This window comes from Cynoglossus semilaevis, chromosome 14 (genome assembly GCF_000523025.1).
Source record: "Cynoglossus semilaevis isolate Cse_v1.0 chromosome 14, Cse_v1.0, whole genome shotgun sequence".
NCBI classification, from domain to species: domain Eukaryota; kingdom Metazoa; phylum Chordata; class Actinopteri; order Pleuronectiformes; family Cynoglossidae; genus Cynoglossus; species Cynoglossus semilaevis.
The window spans coordinates 7,346,424-7,370,031 of NC_024320.1; the positions used below are offsets into that span (position 1 = coordinate 7,346,424).

Sequence of the window (23,608 nt, forward strand, 5' to 3'; positions counted from 1 at the left end):
AACCGCCTCTGTCTCGTATGAACAGACGCTACACGGTTGGACTTTTCCATCCATCACTGGGCATAAAAACATTTCATGTTTAATTCAGAGAGCGAATTTCCCTGCTTTGATTCATCGACCGATTATGTCTGTAACTTTGTTAGGTTTTAAATTCAATCTTGGACAAAGTTGGAATGTTATTTAACAGTTTGGGTTGACTGGTCAAATCAGGGCACAGAACAGGACAGGAAGCTGAAACACCTGCGCCAAAGATGGATACCAGATGACGGCAACCGTTCTCAAGAGCGCCATCTTGAGAATGGCTCTTGAATCACTGTTGCATCTGTAGGCAAACTTATCAACAGAAGACCTATATGTATTTATGTATTTTTGACATTATCAGAAAATGTCCGTGATGTTTATATTAGATAATATATAGATGATACTACTTTTTTCGTACAAATAATAATAATTAATAAACCTATATAGTCCAACATTGACCAATGAAGCCAACAGAAACTTTTCCAATTGTTTTTTTGTTTTTTTTTTTGGATGGGAAAAGGCATCTCAAAGAAAAGGTTTCACGCCTGTAGATTCCTTCCAGGATTAAGGACGGCGAGTCAAACCCCGGAGCTTGTTACGGTGAGATGACAGTGCCAACCACTGAGCCTTCAAGTTCAGCCGAAATTCCATCTAGCATCAAGAGTATCTGCACCACACGTGTAGATGAGGCAAGATAAGGTTGAATAAACACCAACAGGATGCTGTATGACTCGTCAAACCTCAAATTTCTGAAATGCTGTCCTGAAATTTCCTGTTTCGACAATAGTCCCGGCTGTGATGGAGCCAGGGGCTGAATTCCATTTTCCCTCAGAGTCGATGAGACGGTTAAGGATGACTTTTAATGTTGGCAGAATATACACGTACAGTGATTTATGTGTGTGGCGGTTTGACCTTATCGTCCTGTGGTTTGCTCCATCAGCTACTTCAATCGCCTTCCTGTCGAGTTTTCATGTACCTGTGCGTGGGCTAACACCAGGTGCTCAGTTTCCTTTCAGGTAAAAATGGGTGACTTATCGGAAACTCCTTACTGCCTCCAGGTCTGAAAAAATGTGGTTGACTGTCGATACCCATGTCAGCCTTTGATTACAGTTCTCGTCAACACTGGTAGTCACTCTCCAGACACGTGAGTGCGTCATTTTCTGGAAGGAGTATTGTTGACGCTAAGACACTGTAGCTTTTTTTTAAAATTAATTTTGCCTTTAAGATGAGGATGTCGAACTCAGCAGCATCACAGCCCACACCTTGCACGGGTCTCCTTTTGGACTGAAAGGTGAGCCTGGTGAGCTGGTCTGGTTAGTCCCTGCCTGGAGCTACTCAGAGACCAAAACCGGATACTTGGTCGGAATTCCCAGGCTGCTGTTTTCATATAGAGGACACTTAAACCGGATAGAAATTGGTATGTGTGGACTCGCACCACACTGCAGGCTGGTGTGGAAGTGTGCACTGATTGCTTGAAGAGATATAGCGATGTGATACGGTGGCTGTTTAGCCTCGAGCGTAAAACAGAACAACATTTCCTTCCCTTGTCCTTTGTCCTCACCTCTGGCCTAAAGTCTCACCTTTTCTACGTTTCCCCTAATCCTTTTATCACAAACCAAGCATTCTTTTACAACAAACACAGAGAAACACGACCCAGGGGATGGGGTTTGTTTTGTTATTTTTTCTGCCCTCCTTCCTGTTCTCCTACCTCTCCTCGATGCGAACCCACAGGTCGTTGAAATGCCGATGCCTCTGCTTCTTCGGTTTGTTCCTCCTCTTTTTCTTAAGCAGTCTCCTTTCTGTTTTCTCCAGCAGCTCAAAGCTGTCCGGGGGCAGAAGCATGTGGGGTAAAAAGTCATCCTCTAGGGGACGTTCCTGATCGTCCTCTTTGTGGGGGAGCTCGTGGAGGAAAGGCTCCAGAAATGAGGAACCACCATAGTGGTCCTCAGACTCTGGTGTGGAGGAGGATTTCCTGGAAAAAAAAAAAAACACGTCAGAGACTTGGATTTTTGAAAATGAAAATGAAAATTGCCATTAGAGTAGGTCGAAAGGTTCTAGGACAGACATAAAGGTGACTGATTTATAAAAACTTGTTGAGACACATCAGTTAAAGCATCAATTAATTGTCATTTTTTTGCTTGGTAAGAATTGCATTAACTGTTCCAGGGACATCTCAGCCAGGATGTCCACGCGGCTTATTTGTGCTACACAGCTATGTGGTGAAACCTTGGGCCTCGTGTGGGCTACATATGGTTACCAATTGCCTTTTACCCACATGTGGTCAACTGGCGTGGAGTCCAGTTGTGTCAGAGAGAAGAAAACATGGCCAACAAGATTTTCTGGTCAAATTCTAACACAGGTGCTGAGACGAACCATTAAGGGTGCTGGGACGAATTAAATACAATAAGCTACCAGTCACTGCTGATTAGATCAGAACAAAATGTGTCTGAGGATCATTAGCTGTGGGTACATAATATTCTTACATGATACTTAGCTTCACTTTTAGCCTAAAGATGCAGCTCAGTTTCAGCTACAAATCTACCATCTTGACGTTTCACTTCTATCTTTTATCCTACGTCCAACACTGGGTTTGTGTATAATAGTGGATTCACTGGACGGTTCATACACTCACAGCTGGGACACGAACACTGATCCACACACAGATAACCACCCACAGTGTGGGACACGCTCCACTACACTACATTGCTCACAGCAGGAGCTATGAGTCTAGGCTTTCAACGACTCTTCGTCACCGACTTATCTAAGCTGCAATCTATTTGTTACGTTTCTACAGAAGAAGAAATATTTTCTGTGAAAAATCTAATTCTCAACGACTTGGTGTCAGATTGTCTATTTTAGTCCAAAAATACAGTATATAGTTTTTTTTGCTAGGCTAATATTCAACACTATATTTACCTTTAGTTTCTGTAATGTGATGCTCGTTCTTTTCAAAATGATTACAAATGTTGAGCTAATTAGACACGTGGTCTAATCATTAGCTATTCTTTTCTTCTTTTAACTAATTTCACCAGTTTTTATAGACTTACATTAGCATAACATTAGCCCAGAGTTATCTCTGGGCTAATGTTTCAGTACTTATGTGAGTTTTAGCACATTTTTAAATGTGTTTTAATTTTATGATGAACAGTTTAGCTTACTACTGATCTGTCTTAGTTTATCCCCATTTTTAAAATGTTTTTTTACACCTGAAGTTAACTTCCGGTAAATACTTGCTTTAGTGACTAGCTTTGGGCTACAGTCAATTAGCTTACTGCTAACTGCTACTTTTGGCAGTTAGGCTAATTCTGTATTTTAGTAACATAGTCTAACCAATATACATATATATATATATATATCACTTGATATGTATTTATTATACTATCTCAACATGAACAGGACTATTAACCAATTACATTTCATTGTTGACATTAAAAGTAATTTTATTAGTTCTAATAATAGTTTTGAAGGACATAATTATGATGTATGTTGAATGAATGCATATTTGTAGCTCATAAAACCAACCATAAAACAGCAGTTTTACTGCCGAGTCTGGCCCTGCCATGAACTCACACACAGTTTCAGCTTGTTAAATCTTTTTACATTTGTAATGTGAAATTTGTCATCTCTCCATTTCTTCAGCGTTTCATGTCGAAGGACTGTTGACGAAGTGCTTCCAAAGACTTTCTTTTTTTTTGTTCCTCATCACAGCACCACTGTCATAGTCCATACAGCTCTTTTCTTTTTCTTTTGAATTGCACTTAGACCAATTTCAACTGTTATTAATCATGTCTGTTCTTATTTTGTCTTTCCTCTTCTTGGCAGATGCACTGACCATTTGTAACCATTCTGAAACATTAGGAGGTTTATTGGCAGTTTGACTCGGTCACTTTGGAACTAGCTCAGTGTTACATGAAAGAGGACTATTTTTAAAGCAGACTTTGTTTGAAAAACAATAAATCCTAGTAATTCTGTAAAATTAGCCGGCCGTATAAAGTCAGAGGAGAGTGAGAGTTCTGCCATGTGCTGCCACTTTGAATTAGAAAATCAATGGAGTCAAATGAGGAGCCGCTGGTGTGGGTGTGTGTGTGTGTGTGTGTTCAAGGGGATTTAGGTTGTAAATGTACCTGTTAATGGGCTGCCCAGCAGGGGTGTGCTCCACTTCGTATCCGTGGCGACGGAGCACATCAATGACCGTATTGTTGCCCAGAAAGTGACCTGCAGCAGAGAAGAGAGAGCAGTGATGACCTGGCCTTCAGAATGCTCTGATATTTAGGTTCATGTCGGGCAGATGGGAACAAGGCGTTTGCCACATTTATTGCTGCACATGTGCTAACAGGAACAACAGAGGGGGAGAGTAGGAGAGATTACATCTTCAGTCTTTACAGATTGGCATCATCTCTACTTTTTCTTTTTAAAAAGCCTTCCCTCTCCTCCTCTTTCATCATCCATTCCCCCTCCTCTCATATCAAACGTATTTTCTTCCTGGTCCTTTCCTTCTCTTACCTCCTTATCTCTGACTTCCCCTCTTCTCCTTTATTTCCTTCCTGTGTTCCCTGCTCTGACCCTGTCAGCTAGGTGAAGTGGGGGCATTCAGGCTTCAGGTTGCCATGTCAAGAGGTCTCCATCCCCCCCCCCTCTCTGACAAAGGGGAGCAGGGGACCATTGTTTGAATCTGCTCAGCCGTGGCGCGGTGGAGTTTGGTAAACAATGTGCACCGGCCCTTTAATCAGAGCCAGAGACATTTGATAGAGACAGGTCTGCCGAGACCACGATGATGCTGCTCCGTCTAAGGAGTCGGTACCTGAAAGTAACTCCCATGAACTAACAAAGCCATCAGAGCAACAAGACCAGAACTTTACTTCAATTCCTTTTAAAGTTCAGGTGCTGAGATAGGTTAAAGACAGCCCTTCAAAGGCAAAGTCATGTGACTTTTTCTGTTAGTTTTAAAATGCTAAACCTGATTTGAATTTCAATGTTATTAAAAAACATTCCCTGGGGTTTCTGATGTATATTTCAAGATGACACACTAAGGGGTGAATCCACCACATGCTAACTTGATAAGTGTTGTCCTTTGTCTACAGATAACTATGCAGAGAATTTAAATAAATCAACAGGACGTATTATAATCCGATCCGATACTCTGGATTTGTATCAGTCCGATATTGGTCAAAATTCCAGCATCGAACATTAAAAAATAACTATAGCCCTTCCGATCCAATACCTAAGACCAAATAGCGAACTGAACTTTGCATGCTGTAAACAGAGAAGCTATCACTTCAGCAACGGCAGCCTGAGTCGTGCTGGAGGAGAAAAGAAGGTATCGGGTTGATATCTGTATCGGAAGATACTCTGAGTTGCAGTATTGTTTTTGGACATGAAGTTGTATCCAATGCGTCACTTTATTTTCCTTTTGTTAATATAATCCCAGATCTGCTTGAAGAGAATGAGCCACTCTTCATTTATTCTCATTTAATTCAGAAATCCTTCATTAATAAAGGTCCTTGGCCAATTTTACAGCCATCAGCACTTAAACTCCCTGGGGGGAGGGGGGGTAAACTGGACTGAAGCAGCAGAAAGACGGAGAGAGTGAGCTCAGCAGCTCACGAAGTAGAAACAATTCAGTGTGATGGATGTGAGTTCACGTCAGGGGATTAAGGTGGGACAAATGGAACTCTGGAACACAATGAAGAACCACAGAAGGGTGGGTGGACACGGAGGACTTAAAAGAGACACACATGCACACACACAGGCACAAACACACATACACTTTTATTTTTTAAGTTCCTCACCTTTGGAGAGATTTTAAATTCAAATAAAAAAATTTAAAAAATAGCCAGATGACTGACTTATTCTCCAGACATAAGAAGTAAAAGCTATCCAAGTCAGCTAAAAATAGTTAAAAGATTCAATTCAATTTAAATTAATTTGGTAGTTTAAACTTCAAACACATTAATAATAAGTATGCTAAATTAGCTTAATATGCTAAAATAAAATCTCACCCAGAAATTCACTACATTGAAGAGTAAAACTGTGCCATAAGATAGCTTCAAGTAAAGCCAGGCAACACTTAAAGGTGTGAGAGATAGAAATGTATCACAAGGACTCGTTAATTTTGTGTTAAAGCGGTAGAAAAATTAGCCAAATTTTTAGCAAAAGAAAACTTGATAATAAGGATAAAAACTAACAAAAAGTTCCCGAACAGCAAAGTGGAGCCACGAAAGACCAGATAGATACGGATAAAAAAAAAAAAAAATACACAGCACACATGATAAATCTAAAAGGTTCACGATGCTAACACGTAAACATCCCGCTGTCCTCCTGCAGAGTATCATCATGGCAGATGTTACCATTTCCTGGTGTTGTTTGAAATATTGAGTCGTAATCACTGTAATTATTTCCTGCTTATCTGCTGCGTCATACAATCAACAGGAAAAAAACAACACATTTCCCTGTAACGTAAACAGACGTTTACTCTGAAATTGTTCTTTTAATCCTCAGACATATGGAGGTAAACACCTGGAGATTCTCCTGTCCAGGATGTCAGGAGGAGGAGGAGAAAGACCTGCAGTCGTGGAGAGACTGAAACCAAGGTCTAACTTGGACTTGAGCCTGTGGACCAGTTTTTACCATCAGTGAAACCTCTGGAACTCTGTTCTGGGCTCGACTTTAGGAGAGAGCTGAAATCCTGAAGACTCAACAAAGACTTGTTTCAAACTTCTTTCCTGTGACTTGGACTTGGAACAGAGACATTGAGAACTGGGCTACGACACTGGTTTGGTTAAATTGTTTTTGCTTAGAAAAACACGGGTTGATTTTCCAGTCCTTGATACAAATTCAAGCACTTCTTGAACATAAAAACACCAAAATCAAAAACCAAAACACTTTGGACGTTGAGGTTTTTCGGGGCTCCCACACAAACCCCAGCTCTTCTTCCACTGCAGCTCTAAGCCTGTGTGAGAACATGGAAGCAGAGCAGCACCCACGGCCTGGAGGCACACTCCTGGAGCGACACCCGTGACATCTGACATTGATTTCCACTGATTATTTATTCAGGCCAATTTCATACGTTTTCAATCCATTAAAGGAGTCCAAGGACGTCCACGTGAATGCACAGTGTTTTCACTGTTTGTGTTTCCAGCAGCTCTAAGAAAGAGGAAAGATGGTACCGATAAAGAACATGGGCAGGAGTGAAAGGTCTCATTCACAGCCCACTCCCCTCGTACCACAGTGTATATACAACAGGATCAGTGGGTTGGCAGGACCCCGATCAGCCTGTCATGGATGCTAAAGGGACATTTCTATATTTTCACCATGCGTCAAATGACTCTGAACTGCGATGTAGTGTCGAAGTTATCAAGATAAGTCCAAGAAAAGAATGAATCCTTTCCAGGTTGGCAGAATCAATCTGAGTGGTCAATCAGATTAGGGCGGGGTTTCACTCTGGACAGGGACAAACAAGCATTCACTCAATCACACTCCTACCTATGGCTAACTGAGGGTTAACGGTGACCTAATGGTGCATGTGTTTGGACTGCGTGAGGACACTGGAGGACCCAGACAAAACAAGCGCACACATGGGCATCAAACCAGTTGCTTTAAGGCAAACCACTCTGGGGCGCTGCAGCCACTGTTGAATACTGTTTGGACTAAATATAGACCACTGAGTCACTGACCGCAATGGCAAGGGCGATATTCTGAATTTTGAAAAATTGAAAACGAAAACTTCTTAGACTTTGTTGCTCTTTGTTGAGACTTTTAATAACTCTGAGTAAGGTTTGGGAAAGTTCTAAGGGACTTTTTAAGTACTGCGGTATAAGTGGCTGGCTGGACGGCTGTGGGTCAGTAGTACTGTAGCAGCAGGAGCTGCTAACCTGCATGGTCTTTTACAACGCATCATCAGTGAGTCTCTGAAGACATTCAATCCTAAATCTCTATAAAGGTTCTGAGGATGAACTGGTGTGTGTGTTACCTAGTGTTGGTCAAGAACCTAAATAAAAACACCACGTCTTTGGCCCAGTTATCCACCTGTTTTAATTTAACATTTATGAAGAGGGTCAAGTTTTCTGCAGGCCAGACGTGGATTACATCCAGAACATTTAGAACTGGGCCTGTTTGTTATGTAGAGATGTCTAGTGGACTTGATCACATGGAGTCACTGCTCTCTTCTGGACAGTGGGCATGTGACTTGAAGGGATCAGTTCAATTTGACTTTATATCAGACTGTATGTAAAAAAGTTACCCTATCCAATCCAACGTGTCAATGAACTTGAAAACACCGTGTGTCCTGACTGGGAGACAGCTCTCCTCGTCAGTCAGGATCCTGGATTATTAGACCATATGGTAATCCTTAAATAACATTTCTTTCCACACACATACAATATTTACATTACATCTTGTAAGCGGGGCCCGAGCTGTAGCTCTCATAACATCACCGCATGTTGGATAAACAAACTCTAAGGGCAGCGCTGAGGCCGTTCAGGACCCATATTGCCTTCCCGGCCCGTTTATGTACACATGTTCCCCGGCTGTAGCGCGCTCGCCCCAGCAGCCTCATAATCACCGCCGCACAGCGCTGAAAGAAGCCTTTTATTGCAGGAGATGGCAATCAGCTGTCTGGTGCAGTCCCCAGATCTTTAACACACCGTGTTTTCCTTGGTTCTATGTCAACAATGACATAAAGCCACGAGCCTTTGGACCAGGCCAAGTTTTTTTAAGCTCTCTCGTCCTTGTGTGGCTCCTTGACAACGAGGCGGTTTAGGGAAAAACAACAACCATGCATGGATTTCAGAGTGTGGAGGCAGCTGGGGAGCTATAAAAAGAAAGTGAGAGTTCAAACTATTATCAAAATGAAATAACAGAATTAGGTTTCTGCACAGACCCACTGAAAGTTGGACGGTGTTGGCCCAGCTAGCTGCTAACAGACCGCTGCTGGACCTCAGTGTCTTCACGTGCACTCGTCCGTTAAAGTGACAGCCAGGAGACAAATAAGGAGAAAATTATGACTTACAGCCGCTCGTGATCGGCCAATCAGATGATGCCATAGTAACGCACGTTCTAAGTCTGTGGAAGAATACACTCTGCTGATGCTGCACTTCTTCTTATCCCTGGTTAGAGCCTGCTGTTTTATGTCTTTGACAGAGAGTCCATTCCTCCCTGTATTAGACTTTAAACCTCAGTCAGGAACAATTTGTTTGAAAAGAACAGGAGACTGTTGGAATATTCTCCCCGCAGAGACGGAATGATTAAATTCTGTCAAAATCAATGCCAGTCAGCCGTCGGCCTCTGCTCTACCTTTCTCCTAGATACAGGACAAATGATCAAAAAGTGAACTGGAAATTTGTATTCCTGTTATTTTACACTCGGCCTCGGAAAAACAAACAGGCAAAAGTGAGGCTCTCAGGCCAAATGTGGCACTTTTACACATTATAATTTGGTTAGATCATTTTTGATGCATTTAAATCAATATAGATTATTCAGCTTTAAATATAGATTTAATACAGATCTATAGCCTATTATTGCTAACTTTATATTGTAGTACTCTTATTATCTAATAATTCATTACGTTTAGCCTTAGTTTTTATATATTACTGCAGTTTATACTCTACGTTAAATGTTACTTATATGGTTGGTACCTTTTTTAACAAAATTTCTTCAATTTTTTAAAAATAAATATTTTAATGTATTTGTTTTGATGTTATTATCTATTACTACGTTTCACTAGCTGTTGCCGGATTTTAACTACCACATACATATATATTTGTCCCAGCTAGATCAATTGTATTTGTATAAGAGTGGGAACGGCGGGGAACTTTGGTTTAAGTGTCTTGCCAGAGGACACGTCACCACAAGGCTGGTTTTGAACTTCCAACCTTCTGGTCAGGACCTAACCGCCTCTTCCCACTGACCCATGGCTGCACCTTCCCAAATATTTCATTCAAAGCCAGGAGTGAAACTCCATTAGGATTCCAACTGTAGGCGCCATTGGGTAGCTGTAGCTAATTCAGTGGCGAGAGCTCGATGGCGCAGCGGGGCTGACGTTACAGTCGCTCCTGCTGCTCTTTGAACAAAGTGAAAAGGCGACAAGACGTGGACGCATCTGAGAAGCAGAGTTTCTAAAAAGACCTCGACCACAATTCAATTACTAGAAAAGCGTTCTTCGAACGTGAAACTCTCAGAGTTCGCGTCGCGCTGCCAACTTGTGGTGTCGAGACCTACGAGTCGTTTAAACGTTAATATAATATTCCTCAGACGAGGCACCGAGATTCTTCACCGCTGGATGAGACACGGAGGGGAAAGGAGCGATCCAAAAACGAATGTTTCTGCCTGGAACCAATTTAGCCTGATTCTATTTTAGATGCTATGCTGTCATTTTCATCCAACGTCTCAGCCGGATTAGAATACACTACAGTGTGGCAAAAAAAAAAAAGAGAGGCACTTCAGCAAATTGTACATGAGCAAATCTATCAGTGGTTCAAACCAGACGACAAGCTCCAGAATATTCAATTTTCTCCAGAGTCTGACGCGGTACCCATTTCTTACTCTCTCCTCTGCAACATTTTCCGATAAAACAGCGGACGTCAGACATGTGATTTATCACACCGGTGTACACAGGACACACACGTGCACTGTCTGAGAGCAGAATGACGCAGGAGCCGTCCAGTTTAAGGATTAAAGTGCGATCCCAGCCAAACTAAACCTCCACAGGTTGTTTTATTGCTTCCACCCTCCTCCGTCATTAATGACCTGCTGTGTGGGCCTGTTTTCATTAGGTGATGTCACAGTTTCTTTGAAAGCGCAAAGTCAGCAAAGTGTTCAAAGCATTTTCTGAAAGTAGATGCTGGTTGCTAAACATTTGCAGCAGACATGAATAGGATTTTAGTTATAGAAATGTTAAAAGTACAGACCAAAACATAAATCTTGCAGATTTCCATACCTCCAGTCTGGATATATATTCAGATGCACTTGCTCCTGGTTGAATGGATTCTGATGTGCTATAAATCATATTTCTGTCAACTACTGAGAATCATTCACGTTCTTTACAGGTGTACCTTTATTCCTGGAGATGCACCGCAGTTTGCCAGGAAAACTTTCCCGGGGAAACTTGGAAGGACTGACTGCGGTGTTGACTTTTTGATTCCATGTGGAGAATAATGAGGTGTGATGTGATTTAAAGTAATAAATCACATGTTACATCTCAAGCATTAAATAAAGCTGCTTTCACTGGCACTTGTTGAAACATGACAAAAATAGTGACCATAAAAAGCAGGGTTTGAGTGAAATGTATTTTTCCACAATCTGTTTTTAAACTTTTACAGGACCCTGATGGTGTTGACCTTTGATCTTTGGTTTTTCTGCTGATTATTTTTTTTATATTCGAATCATTTTAATGGTCAAACATTTACAGAAATCTTGGCTTGACTATATGTATTGTGTAATTTTTTTGACTAAATTTAAACAATTTCTAGCTAAATCTTTAGTTATTATTTCTAAGTTCGTTTTGATTGATATCGGAATCGAGAATTCGAATCGAAAAGTGTTTGGAGAATATCGGCAAATCATATATCGGTTGGTAATTTCAATCTTTGGTAAAATTCTACCTTTTATATCTGACCTTAATCTAACCTACTTTTATAGCTAAATTGCTACATTATGTGTTCCAAAATTTAGCTATGGTCTTTTTTTCCTTAAAGATTATGTTAATTTATGACTACAGCTTTAGCTTTTATTTCTTTGAATAGTCTTATTAATATATGTATTTATTTGGTCTGTAGCTAGGTTTTGGCTAATTTATATTATAGACTACTGTTAACTTTTTTTCAGCTAACAATTAGGTTTCTAGAGACTTTTTTATGTTTCAAACATTTGGAATCTGGACAACAAAGTGACAATTTTAAGGCAAAGTATGTGCCTTAAGAAGAATATAGATTGGGAAGGAGATTGGGAACATATCTTCACCTCAGGATTTTGAATTTGTGATGCTGGTTGTTCACAGCTGGAATAAAAGGCAGCTGTGATGTGGATGTGTGCATCTGAAAGGCTCGTATTGTCAGGCCCAGGGCAGGGACACAGCACCATTCCATAAAATCATCCAAAGAATGCTAACAACTCAAGCACCACCAAAACATTTCTCCTTCTATTTCTCTGGCATCGCGAGTGGCCGAGTTCAGACGTAGGATTTAACGAGTGTTTTCTTTTTCGCGGAGCTGATACAGATCGTGGCTTCACACACTGATGCAGGCCGTTGAGGTAAAGGAGGCCCGGACAAGCTGCTGCACATTTAAAATGGAAAGGAAAACAGACATACGGTCAGCTGTCTCGTCGCTCAGACAGCTGGAAGGTGTGTAGAACACAGGACAGGGACATGACGTCACCAGATCCTGAACTGTGACAGATGAGGATAAGAGAAACACTGGAAATAATGCTGTAATACAGACATGTAGACCAAACCCTGACTTGGTGTCGGCTCAAACTCCAGAGTAAATTTAATACAGTCTGACTGTTTGTTTTAAAGAAACTGGGAATATGAATGAAGGAAAGTTTGGTTTAATCCAGTACTTCTCCAATAGTGGGGCGGGCCCCCTGGAGGGAGGGGGTGCAGTGAGGTACTGGAGGGCGTCCTGGGGGGGGCGGGGTGAGGTGCTGAGGGGCCTGAGGGGCTTCCTTTGGCACGCTGGACATAGGTGTCTCACTGCTGTAATGCTTGAATCATAACAAGCCTCCAGTCACTAGGTGGCAGCAACTCATACAGTGGTTTGTACAGATAGAAATATACAAGTTATCAGGTTCTCAATAGTAGTGTGGGTCATGGGGGGACATGTCCCCATGGGGGGGGCATGACAGAAAATAATTAAGAACCACTGGTTTAATCCAACTTTAAAGTAGGGATGGACACCAAACAACCAACTACTACTACTGGTATACTACAGGTTAGGTCATATTACTGCAGATACTCGTATGAGTTTGACAAATACTACCATTTAGGAAACTACACATTAACTCTGAGTCATAGCCATGGATGAAGAAAAAAATGCTAGAATGATATAGAATGAGGTCATACATATTCAATAAATGTATTGAATATAAGATACTTAACCAACATTAGAGCAACCAAGAAACATGTTGCCGTATAAAGAAATACACCTGCAATTTCCCAAAATAACTTTTGTTATAAATATAAACAAAACAGGGTAAAAAAACAACCTAACTTGAGGCAAGTAGCAAAAAGAGAACTAATAGTAATATATTTAGATTATTTAGTATTTATTAGACTCACAGACCAGATAAAACAAGCTGAAGTACCAAAACTGACCACTGAATCAAAAGTCATTACTTTCTTCAGCTAACATGCTAACAGGGTAGCAAAAAAAAAAACCTGGTGCAATTATTGTTGGATTTATTTCCCTTAAATAAAATAAAAATAATTACATGGGACTGTATGATTCAACAGAATTCAGTCGACCTGTTTAGTCCATCTTTAAACACAGTAGTTGTGACTGAGGAGAAAGTGTAAGTCATGACTTTTCCACTCATTCATCTCACCTCTGTTTAACACTAATAATTTACCGTGTCTTTAAGCTCCTCGATGGTTCTATGTACCTCATTTCTGTCCCAGCTTGAATTTATTATGAACATTATACATATCCTTGTGTTGACTTGATGCCGTAATATTTGAAAATTTAAAGTGGACTCATACAACACCCCATCATTCCACTGTCTTACGTCTATTTCTCTGGCTCTTCCAGAACTTCTAATGTAACTCAGAGTGTTTAGAAAAGTGTCTAAGTGCCTGTCTGAGGTTACTGGATATCGCACTGAGCAGCTTTGAATTTATACTGAGGATAAAGGAGAACTCGTGTGCACAAGAGGCCTGCGGTGTGAGGTTGTTTCTTTTAAAACAAGCCTTCGCCGTGAATTTGTGGTGGCACGCAGCACTTTGGAAACCGTGTTAGGGATTACATCTGTCAGGCCTCAATAGTCTCTGCGCTTTCGGCGCGACGCTCGGCATTGGCGCTGCGTGCGTCTGCCAAAAGAGTTACGGTGCTTGAACACACACACACACACACACACCAGCTCGTTCACTGGGGTCAGGGTGATCAAAGGTGGAGAATTCAGTAAAAGTGAACAGTTCTGACAAAGTACACCGACGTGCTGCCAACTCTGAACGTCTCATTTCACTCAGAGGCCGACGCGAGGATGTTCTCGGTGTTGAGTGAAGCGATTTTTATTAGGGAGTTGTTCCAAAATCCACTGCTCAGCTGAAGATGCATGAGTTTTAATATGTGGATTTTAGTAGGTTTTTTTTTCTTCACTTAATTCACTTCTGAACTCCTGCACTGCAGTGTCTGTGTTTTACAGAGAATCGGATTTTACAAATATATTTTACAGTTAGCGTAACAGTAAAGGTGATAAACTTTTTTTTTTAAATGTGCACAACTCTTAGCCATCATCAGATGTTTGACCAAACAAACACAAACAAACAAGGAGAATTGGGTTTAGTTTGTGTTTTTGTTCATTGCTAAATGGTTGTCCTTATTTATATATATAAATACATATATATACATATATACACATATACACATACGTATATATACATATACATACATATATACATATACACACACACACACACACACATATATATATACATATGAAAAAACACTGGAAATACTGTCCGTTCTGAATTATCAAGATGAAATTTTTATAGGTTAATGATAGGCTTGACAAATGCTGCCCCAACACTTCTGCACCAACCCAACTAATCCACACCATCTTAACATTTTATCCTGAAGTACTTACTTATAAGGGATTTGTTTTTCAAACTTTTACCTTGTTAGTCACCATCCTCAGATTAAACAACAAAACCACATTAGGAATGTAGCTTAAACGTCTGACGGAAAACCTAAATTATTCTCACGCGCCACATTTATTCCACGATGAAAGCTTGTTTGTAAGGGTCACTGGTGAAGACGGACATATTTGTGCAAAGCTAATTGATTGAAACTAGATTAGCGGCGCGAATTACACAATCTACGATAACTACACTAAAAGCCAAATTGCTCCAAGATGAAATTTCAGCCGTGCAGGAAGCCGTGCTCGGCCTCCACCTGACAACACAGCCAGTCATTTCATACTTTAGATCGACTGCAGATCTCTACGATGGTCTGATTAAAGTCGTGCCGCTCTTACAGCCAACACGAGACGGTAGAAACTACAGCAGTGAGTCTGTCTTTCTCTATATATAATCTCCTGTTGAGAGTCGCTGTCCAGCCTCCCCACTGTCACCGTGCAGTAAACGGATACCAAAGGGAAATCAGACGCCTGTTAGTGTTTAAAAAAAAAAGCCTCCATATCATGTGCTCCCTCAGATGTTTCTTCTCAAAGCCTCCGTCCAAAGCCATGTGTCTCAGTGAGCAATTTTGTGCTTGTTTAGTTTCGGTAATCTGCAGGAGATCTTGTGTACGTCCAGTTAGGCCTGGGTATCATCTATGGTTCTGGGCTGAATCATAAGCAGCAGCAGCAGATCTATAGGGTGGAAGCCTGCGCGTTGTCACAGCAGAGGTTTTGTGGCGTCACAGCTCATGTTATCTTATATGACATAATACATCTTTTCCCTTTTTGAAATGTTCTCCAACAGGCGGTTTGTGACCGTAGCTAAAGTTCTGTCTCTGTTTGATCGATTGTTGAATCCCACCCGGGCCTCAATCAACTAATTTGACAAAACGTATTTCTGGCTGTTTTACTACTTTCACAATAAAACATCGCAACAAGAGCAACGTTTTTGAATGCCAGTGAAACAGGAAACCCAGTGTTTATCATTGAAATTATAAAATATTACAGTATTTTTTTCTCCAAGTAATTGAAAACAACTTGCCAACAAAGTATGAAACAAACGTGTTGCTAACAGAAATTGCCAACATACTTGTTGCTAACATATGTTGTGTCTTATTGACAGAATTATTTTAAAGGAATTTTTATTCTATTTTAATCATTCTTTATATATAAAACATACTTTGTTATTAATTAAGTTTAATCAGATACTGTTTAGCTTGTAATATTTTTGGTACAAAAAGACAAAACAACAGCAGATATACAAAAATGTAGATATATTTGTGTAAATCTGCTGTTGTTTTGTCTTTTTTTTACAGAATACATGTATATTTTTTACTTTATTACTTTTGATGTTGTAGTTAACTAAATAGCTAATAACCTTCAGTAGATAATCTTTAATTCATTCAGAGGTCAGAACTCACATACTGTACATTAGTATGTGTCACTCACCTGTGCTAACACAGTGACATCATAAAACAAACAAAATAAGAAGAGTCTGCCTTACACCGAGCAGCCATAATGCAAGGCCAACAATTTCCAAAAAAACAAACACAAAAAAAGTGTGATGAATTTAGCCCAATCCAATGTATGCTGCAAATGGTGAACCTAAACAAATTCACCTTCCAACCAGTTCCTGTGCAGAATTTGTTTCCACACCGTACGTCGAAATGATGGGACAAAACTTTCTTAATAAATGTATGGACGACGGCGATGTCCCCATGAAACACCATAGGTCAAGGACGTTATAAACCAGTGTTATATAAAATCCGATGTTTCTTGAAAAATGTAATGAATCTAGACTTAAAAAGTCTGTATCTGGTTAAACAATGACCTAAAACCTCTAAACTCTACCAACTGCTTTTGCCTAACAAAAAGACAGACAATAAAACCACTGTGTGAGACAGGGGGATAGGAAGCCACAAATCACAAAAGTCATATTTTTCCGTCTCGTCACATCTTCATCCCTTTAGGCAGCGTGTTGCTCTTCCCTCATGTGTTGTAGCCCAAAATGAAAAGGAACAAATCCTTTAACAAAAATTCCTGCTCAGAACCCTCAGTAGAGTTTCACACTTCTGTTTGAGATCTATAATTTTCCTTTCCCTTTCCCCCTTTCATACAGCAGTGAGGCATTTCTGGCCCAAATGAAAGTTTGCCCCCGGGGGCCAAGAGAGAAAAAAGGGCCCATTCCAGGTGCATAAGGAAATAGTGCCGGCTTTGAATGGGACCAGGGGTGAGGAGTTCAACTCTTTCAATAAATCACAACAAGCTGTTGTGACAGGCGTTCCCCGCTATGACTGAGTGGAGAAGTGTTGGCGGCATGAACTATACGTCTTTGGAGAGCGGCGTCTGAGGCCTCTGACCTGATGAGAGCAGCAAAATGTATATGTTTAGCTGCTTTTCACTCAGCAGCCAGTTAGTTATTCAAAGGGGCTGACAGGTTTATATTCCCGTTTAAGGAGAGACAGATATGCACGGCTGATGCAGCACAGATGCTCCTGACATCTGAACATCCTAACAGTTACACCTTTCTTTATGTTACACCCGAGGAAATATAAATACGCAACTGACGTTAGAGACGTTTGAAAACACCAAGGAGATATGAGGGAAGGCATATGCTGATGGTGTAATCATTAATTCATAGGTCTAATAAATCATGATTACTGTAGACAAGGGGTAGCCAACCAACGGTCTGCGGATCAGCACCAGCTCATTAGGTACCAGGCCAAAGTTGGACCCATTCTCACCTCATTTGATTTCATTCAAAGAGAATCATCATTCTTCAATTAAAGATAATCTGGCAACATTTCTAAATACGTCATTTAGACTCTGACACCTACAGAATAAAACCTTAAAAATGTTATTTTGAAAATTGAATGATCCTTCAAAGATTGACGCCTGCTACCAGTCCACAGTCACATCCAGTACTGGCTCCAGTCCTCACTGGCACAAAAAAGGTTGGGAACCACTGTTGTACATGCTNNNNAATGTTTAACATCCATTAACATTCATCCCTGTGCTCCAACAATTTCCTTTCATGTTCACCTCTGTATCTGGAAGACAAGTCATAATTAACATGCCCTCCAGCTGCAGATGCCTTTGGAATTGGACATTAGGGTAAAAACCTGACGCCTTCTGTTTTCAAATGAGCGCTCTCATCAACATTAACAAAGTTCTGGATCGCTTCCCAAAGATAATTTATAGCAGAAATGAACATTTTAATTTCTGAACGTATATTTCCCGTCTGCCTGTCTCTGGACCGAGTGTGTGGTAGGTCTGGTGTGGGTTTTAATGGTGCTTCATGACATGTGTGTACTCATGTCAGCGACTGCCCCAAACAGTAATAAAGTGGCTGTTTATGAAGGCTGGGCGCAGTACATTTCTGACTTTCACACCATCTGTGGAAGAAAAAAGAAGCAGCGGCCGCAGCCATGGAGAGCTCAGAGCTAAAAAACACAGGAGGGACGAGGGCCAGGTATGTGTAAGGTTTGGCCCCGGGAGTTAGGACAGAATTGGAGCGGGAATAACAAGTCAATTGACTATAACACTAAGCCTTAAGTATTACGCACATGGGGGCAGTTAAAGCCTAATTTATATTGTATACACTGGGGCTTAAAAGAAATCAATGCCGTGTTTTTTAAACTCCCTGAATTTATTTAGCTGTAACTGTTGAATACAATTAAAAATGATCTTATTCCAGGCAGCCTCAAAGTATCAGGGAGGAATATATTCTGCATCAGGTGGTTCCAGCCCTTTACTCAAGAATATTTACACAGAGGGCAGCCTTCCATGTTTTGAATGGCAGCACCTTTTATTCCAATGGAAATGTTCAATGCATCATTTTTGGGCAGTTTTCTGAGCACTGACTCTGAGTCTGGCTCTGAGGTTTTGCTGCACAATGTGGGCTTCATACCAGTATGTGGTGTTTCAACAAAATACATTTCATCGCTTTACCAGGCTCTCACCGAGTCCCTACTTTGTTTTTTAGATTTCATGTTGACAAAATGTAAAACATGTTGCCATTTATCAAACATGTTCTTTTGCACAAATAAAGGCTGACAAGCTAGCTCTTAGCTAACTATGCTATTTATCCTAGCAGTTTTTTGGGTTTTTTTTGTACCAAGACCAATCAGTTTCCTGTTCTTCTTGTGCAAGAACATAGGCATCAATGATCATGTATCTCTAAATAAATGTAACTTGAAAATGACTGTATTGCAGGTTCTGGTTGACCCTAGAACTGGACATGTCCAGATCAATGCTTAATTTATGCTTGGTGTCTACATAAGAGAACATTTAGCTTCCTTTCTAACACCAAAACATCTGAGTAACATGCACAGTAAATGCTTTTTTGTCATGTTATCTTGTTTGCTAACGGCAAATGTCAACAGGAACTACTTCAGACAACCTCTAAATACCCCATGATTTGAAAGCCTCTGATGTAGAATGACTACCCCACCAAGGGTCAACAGGGTCTCCCATTTTTCTTGACCTCAAGCTTTATCTTTTGATCCATTATTTACCATTTGTCTGTGTCACTTCTCCACGCTGGCTTCCAAACTGCAGCGGACTCGATAAGTACAGTGTATTAAATGACCATTTCCTCCGCTCCAATCCTGCAAACGGGCCACACACTGACAAGTCCAGGTGCACGGTGTGAGTCATGAATTCGTGTCAACCCCTGTCCTGAGCCAAAACCTCGCAGTTATTGGGGTGGGTCTGCCTGCCGCACATCGCAGCTCACTGACCAAGGGGTTATTCTCTTAACACGACCTTACCAACCTAAATAGCAAAAGATCCAAGGGCTAACCTTAATTGTCTGTGAAAAGAGTCAAACATTTCAAAGTACAGTAACCGTTAGAGGCTGTCAACCACGCTGGCAATTACACCGCCGCAAATATTTAAATTTGTGGCTTTGGAGAGCAGTTTGAGGGATGGAGATGTGCTAAGTAGCCTGGGGGCCGGCACTGAAACATGGATGAATTCAAGTTGAACCCAGAGGGAGGGGAAGAAAAAAATTCTAACAGTGATATGTAAACATAATTTTATTAAAGTCCGGGCCATGACAGGGATTATAGAGGGAACACGGCTTCGTATTGTATACATGGGTTTGGTTACTGTACCTATGGAGCAGAGCAATAACAGTTTCCATATGGCTGTCTGAGAGAATGGCTTTTTTCAACATCATCATTTACTCTGAGTGATGGCCGTGGTATTTTAGACAAACAGACGGAGGGAAAAGACAAATTTCTAGGAGGTATTTACTTACAGTAGAGTGAAGCACAGTGAGGCATGACAATACTCCCATACTCAACTTGGGGGTAAAAGAGGGAAGGGGGTTTTGTTCACATAAAGCTAGAAAATAAAAACTGTCTTCTTTCATGAACTGAACTTTTGGGATACTGTTCTCGAAATCAAGTCAGGAAGCAAGCGAGCAACATTGAAGCAAAGCTGGCAAATGTTTGTCTGTCAAAAATACTCTTCTAGCCAGTGAGCACGGTTTGGAGTGATGTTGCTTTATAAAAACAAGCAGATCGACGAAAGGCTGCCAAAATTCCCAAACTGTTCTCAGATTTGAATTCCCAGAATCTTGGACGCCAGTTTCAGCAAATGTTTGGAAAAGGCCTCTGTCACACCATTGACCCTTTATGTTCAATTTAGCAGAAAAAGGCTGGAAGTTATTGGGCATTTAGCTGTAATATAAACCTGGAACAAAGTACTGTATTTTTTTTTTTTTTACTTTGTAAAACACCCACCGATAAACTGTTGACTGGGTGGTCAACAGAAATGTGCACTACACAAATGTAAAATTGTTATAAGCAGCATCGGGTACACTGATTATTCAAGTGTCTCTGTGTCAGCTTAGTGTTAGTGAGTAAGCACTACTGTTTGTTTGAATAATGCCTTATGACCACATCTATAACCAACTCCATTCATCATCTACCACTTATTTATTTTCAGGGTTGACTGGGGGGCGCGAGTCACTGCCTGGACTGGTCGCCAATCAAATCCAATGCCACATATAGGTACAAACAACCAGTCACCCTCAGATTCACACTTTAGAAAAAGTAAATATTATATTAATCATACTTCAGTTTTAGAAATTGATTAGGGTTTATTTGCCATCTTTTGTAACTAAATACAATTCTAGTCCTTGGTTGTTTACTGGGACAAGAACTGCAGTATCATTCTGCTTTGGATGCAAAAACAACCTTCGTGATTATTTTAATTGTAAACAAAAACATAATACATGTCAAAGTTGTTGTTTTGCATTTCTGTGAAAAAAAAAATCCTCCAAAAATTAAGCTGCCAAGACAGACTTTTTCTTTTTCAGAGCAACAAAAAGGCAGTTTGACAGGAAATAATTTACAGAGTGAATAAACTGTTTGTTGTGGCAGTAAAGCTTATGGAAGGAACAATGAACACTCTGGACAGTTCAGTAAGTCAGCCAGGAGTCTGTGGGCCGAGTCCTCCAGGCTGATGGGATTGGTACTGAGGTAGACGAATATCCAAACTATGTGGTTGCTTTACAAAAGAAACATCACATAAAGTCCTCTGAATCCAGTTCAGTTTGTAATCACATCTGTAGGGACTTAAGGAGACAGAACTGGACCTGAGTGTACCGTGGAGGAAGGTAGTGCCATAAATCTTTAGGTGTGAACGGCTGAAGTCGAGACAGTCTACAGCCAGACGGTCTTTTACGTCTGGTCATCAAGAGTTAGGATAAAATAGCATGTTGGTAAGAGAGAGAGAGAGAGAGGGCAGAGTTATAGACTGGTGGAGCACGACAACATAATGGATGCCATTGTAGTGTGTGTGTGTGTGTGTGTGTGTGTGTGTGTGTGTGTCCTTTGACCCTTCCAGGGATAATTAAGGACACATTTTACCCCTGTTCTCTCTAGGGTATGACTTGAAGCTGGTGTGTAACCATTTTTAGTGTGTGTGTGTGTGTGTGTGTGTGTTCTTTAGCTGTTGTGTCCCATTCTGTTTCTTGTACAGACCGACCCAAGCTGCCATCCATATGTTTAAGACCTGTGCTCCTGGACTGATTGGTCATATCACTTTCACTCACAAGCACACGCACACACACTAACACAGACACACACACCTTTGTACACCTAGCCCACGTAAAGGTTCCTCCTTCGGGATACGTGGTGAAAAGTACTCCTTGTAAGGGTGTGTGTGTGTGTGTGTGTGTGTGTGTGTGTGTCATCTGCTTTTCCTCAGCTGTTTCCTGCCAGCTCAGAGACCAGCAGACTGTGACGGCTTCTCTTACTCTCTTACTCTCTCTCTCTCTCTCTCTCACTCACCCCACAGTCAACTAAGACTTATTTTAGAGGAGCATTCTAAATCTGCAACGTGCAAAACATCGATTTTAATTGGACTTTACTACAGTTTCTATCTGATGATTCATGGGCTAAATGCTGGAGTTGATCTTGGATCAGGTTTGCTACAGTCTCGCTGCTGTTCAGTGTCTTGATGATGTTCAATTATTCACTGCATCTTTGACGCATTAAAGACATGTTATCTTCAGCTGGTTAAATTGGGATTTCCTGCCATTCAGTGTGACTCAATTTTTCCAATAAACAAATAGATAGTTCTGGAAGAACATCCTTCTCAAGTTATATTCAGAACAGGTAGTGAGGTAAGTTCATCATGAAAACAATCTGAATTGAATGTTTTGATCAATTCACAGTCTAAATACCTACACATGAAAGGAGATTGATTAATAAAGACCCACTTCTTCTTCCTCTTCTTCTCTCCAACAGTCTTTAAGCCGCCCTGACTAAGACTATTCCTGTGTCCTTTGACAAAGTGCTCCAACAACAAAAAGAGGAATCTGAGCCGATTTGTAGCTGGGATGAAGTGAGATTATCTGGTGCTTTGAAGCACAAACACTGGACCAAAGACTAACACAGATGTAAATGTTGTCTTTTTGGCTGAAATGTTTGGCCAGAAACACTGTGCAGCCTATGAACACTGACCTGCTCCGAAGGCGAAGAAGAAGCTCTTGTCTGGATGCTCCTCCAGCAGGGCTTTGACCCTCTTGCCCATCCTCTCATTTCTTTTGTAGATGAGTTCCTGGCGGAAGTAGCTGTCGATCTCCTGGGCTGTCACCTGCTCGCTGGGAGGCAGCGTTACATTGTTGAAGTTAGGGACCTGGAATTACAGAGGACATGGTTTGGTTAGTACAAAAATACCTGCAGCAAAACAGGAAACCAAAAAGTTTTGTTTTCCTTCGTTGAAGATATTTTTGCAGAAATATAACAGGCAGTAGGAGCAAATACCCAGCAACACAGGACATCTGTGGCTGTACTGCGTGAAGATGTGGGGGGTGGACTGTGACTAAGAAGGTTAGGGGTGAAGGCAAAGGTCAAGGGTTGTGTCACTGAGACACTCCACAAGGTCAGTGGGGTCAAAATGATTCTGTGCTTATTAACTCGAGTGAAAGTAGGGTCCACAGTTACGCACGATGTAGCGCAGCGCCAGGCCAGGCCAGGCTAGTCGAGGCTAGCTGAGGCTAGGGAGGGCAAGATAAGACTAGTCGAGGCAAGGTAAGCCAACGTAGCAAGGGAAGCTAAGGCAAGGCGAGGCAATGCTAGGTGATAAAAATGAAGAGCATGTGTGAAATCAAGTGGGAGACATGCAACAGAGCATTAAAAAAAGACAAGACAAGACATGGCTAGGGGGAGAACAAGAGAAGATAAGGTTGACTTACTTGGGACGTGTCATGATTAAAGATGATGGAGTTCAGATCTCCACA

At 41.0% G+C, this 23,608-nt stretch overlaps 1 protein-coding gene across 1 annotated transcript in view; it reads right to left on the reverse strand.

Annotated features, from left to right (window-relative positions):
• The window catches only part of trabd2a (TraB domain containing 2A), a 56,593-nt gene that overhangs the window by 4,077 nt on the left and 28,908 nt on the right, over positions 1 to 23,608 (reverse strand). Inside the window, exons 5-8 of the mRNA XM_008324817.3 lie at positions 23,564 to 23,607; positions 22,830 to 23,004; positions 4,146 to 4,236; positions 1,730 to 1,993 (exon numbers count right to left, since the gene is read on the reverse strand). Coding sequence (XP_008323039.1) covers positions 1,730 to 1,993; positions 4,146 to 4,236; positions 22,830 to 23,004; positions 23,564 to 23,607 — 574 coding nt within the window. The remainder of the gene's footprint in view (positions 1 to 1,729; positions 1,994 to 4,145; positions 4,237 to 22,829; positions 23,005 to 23,563; position 23,608) is intronic.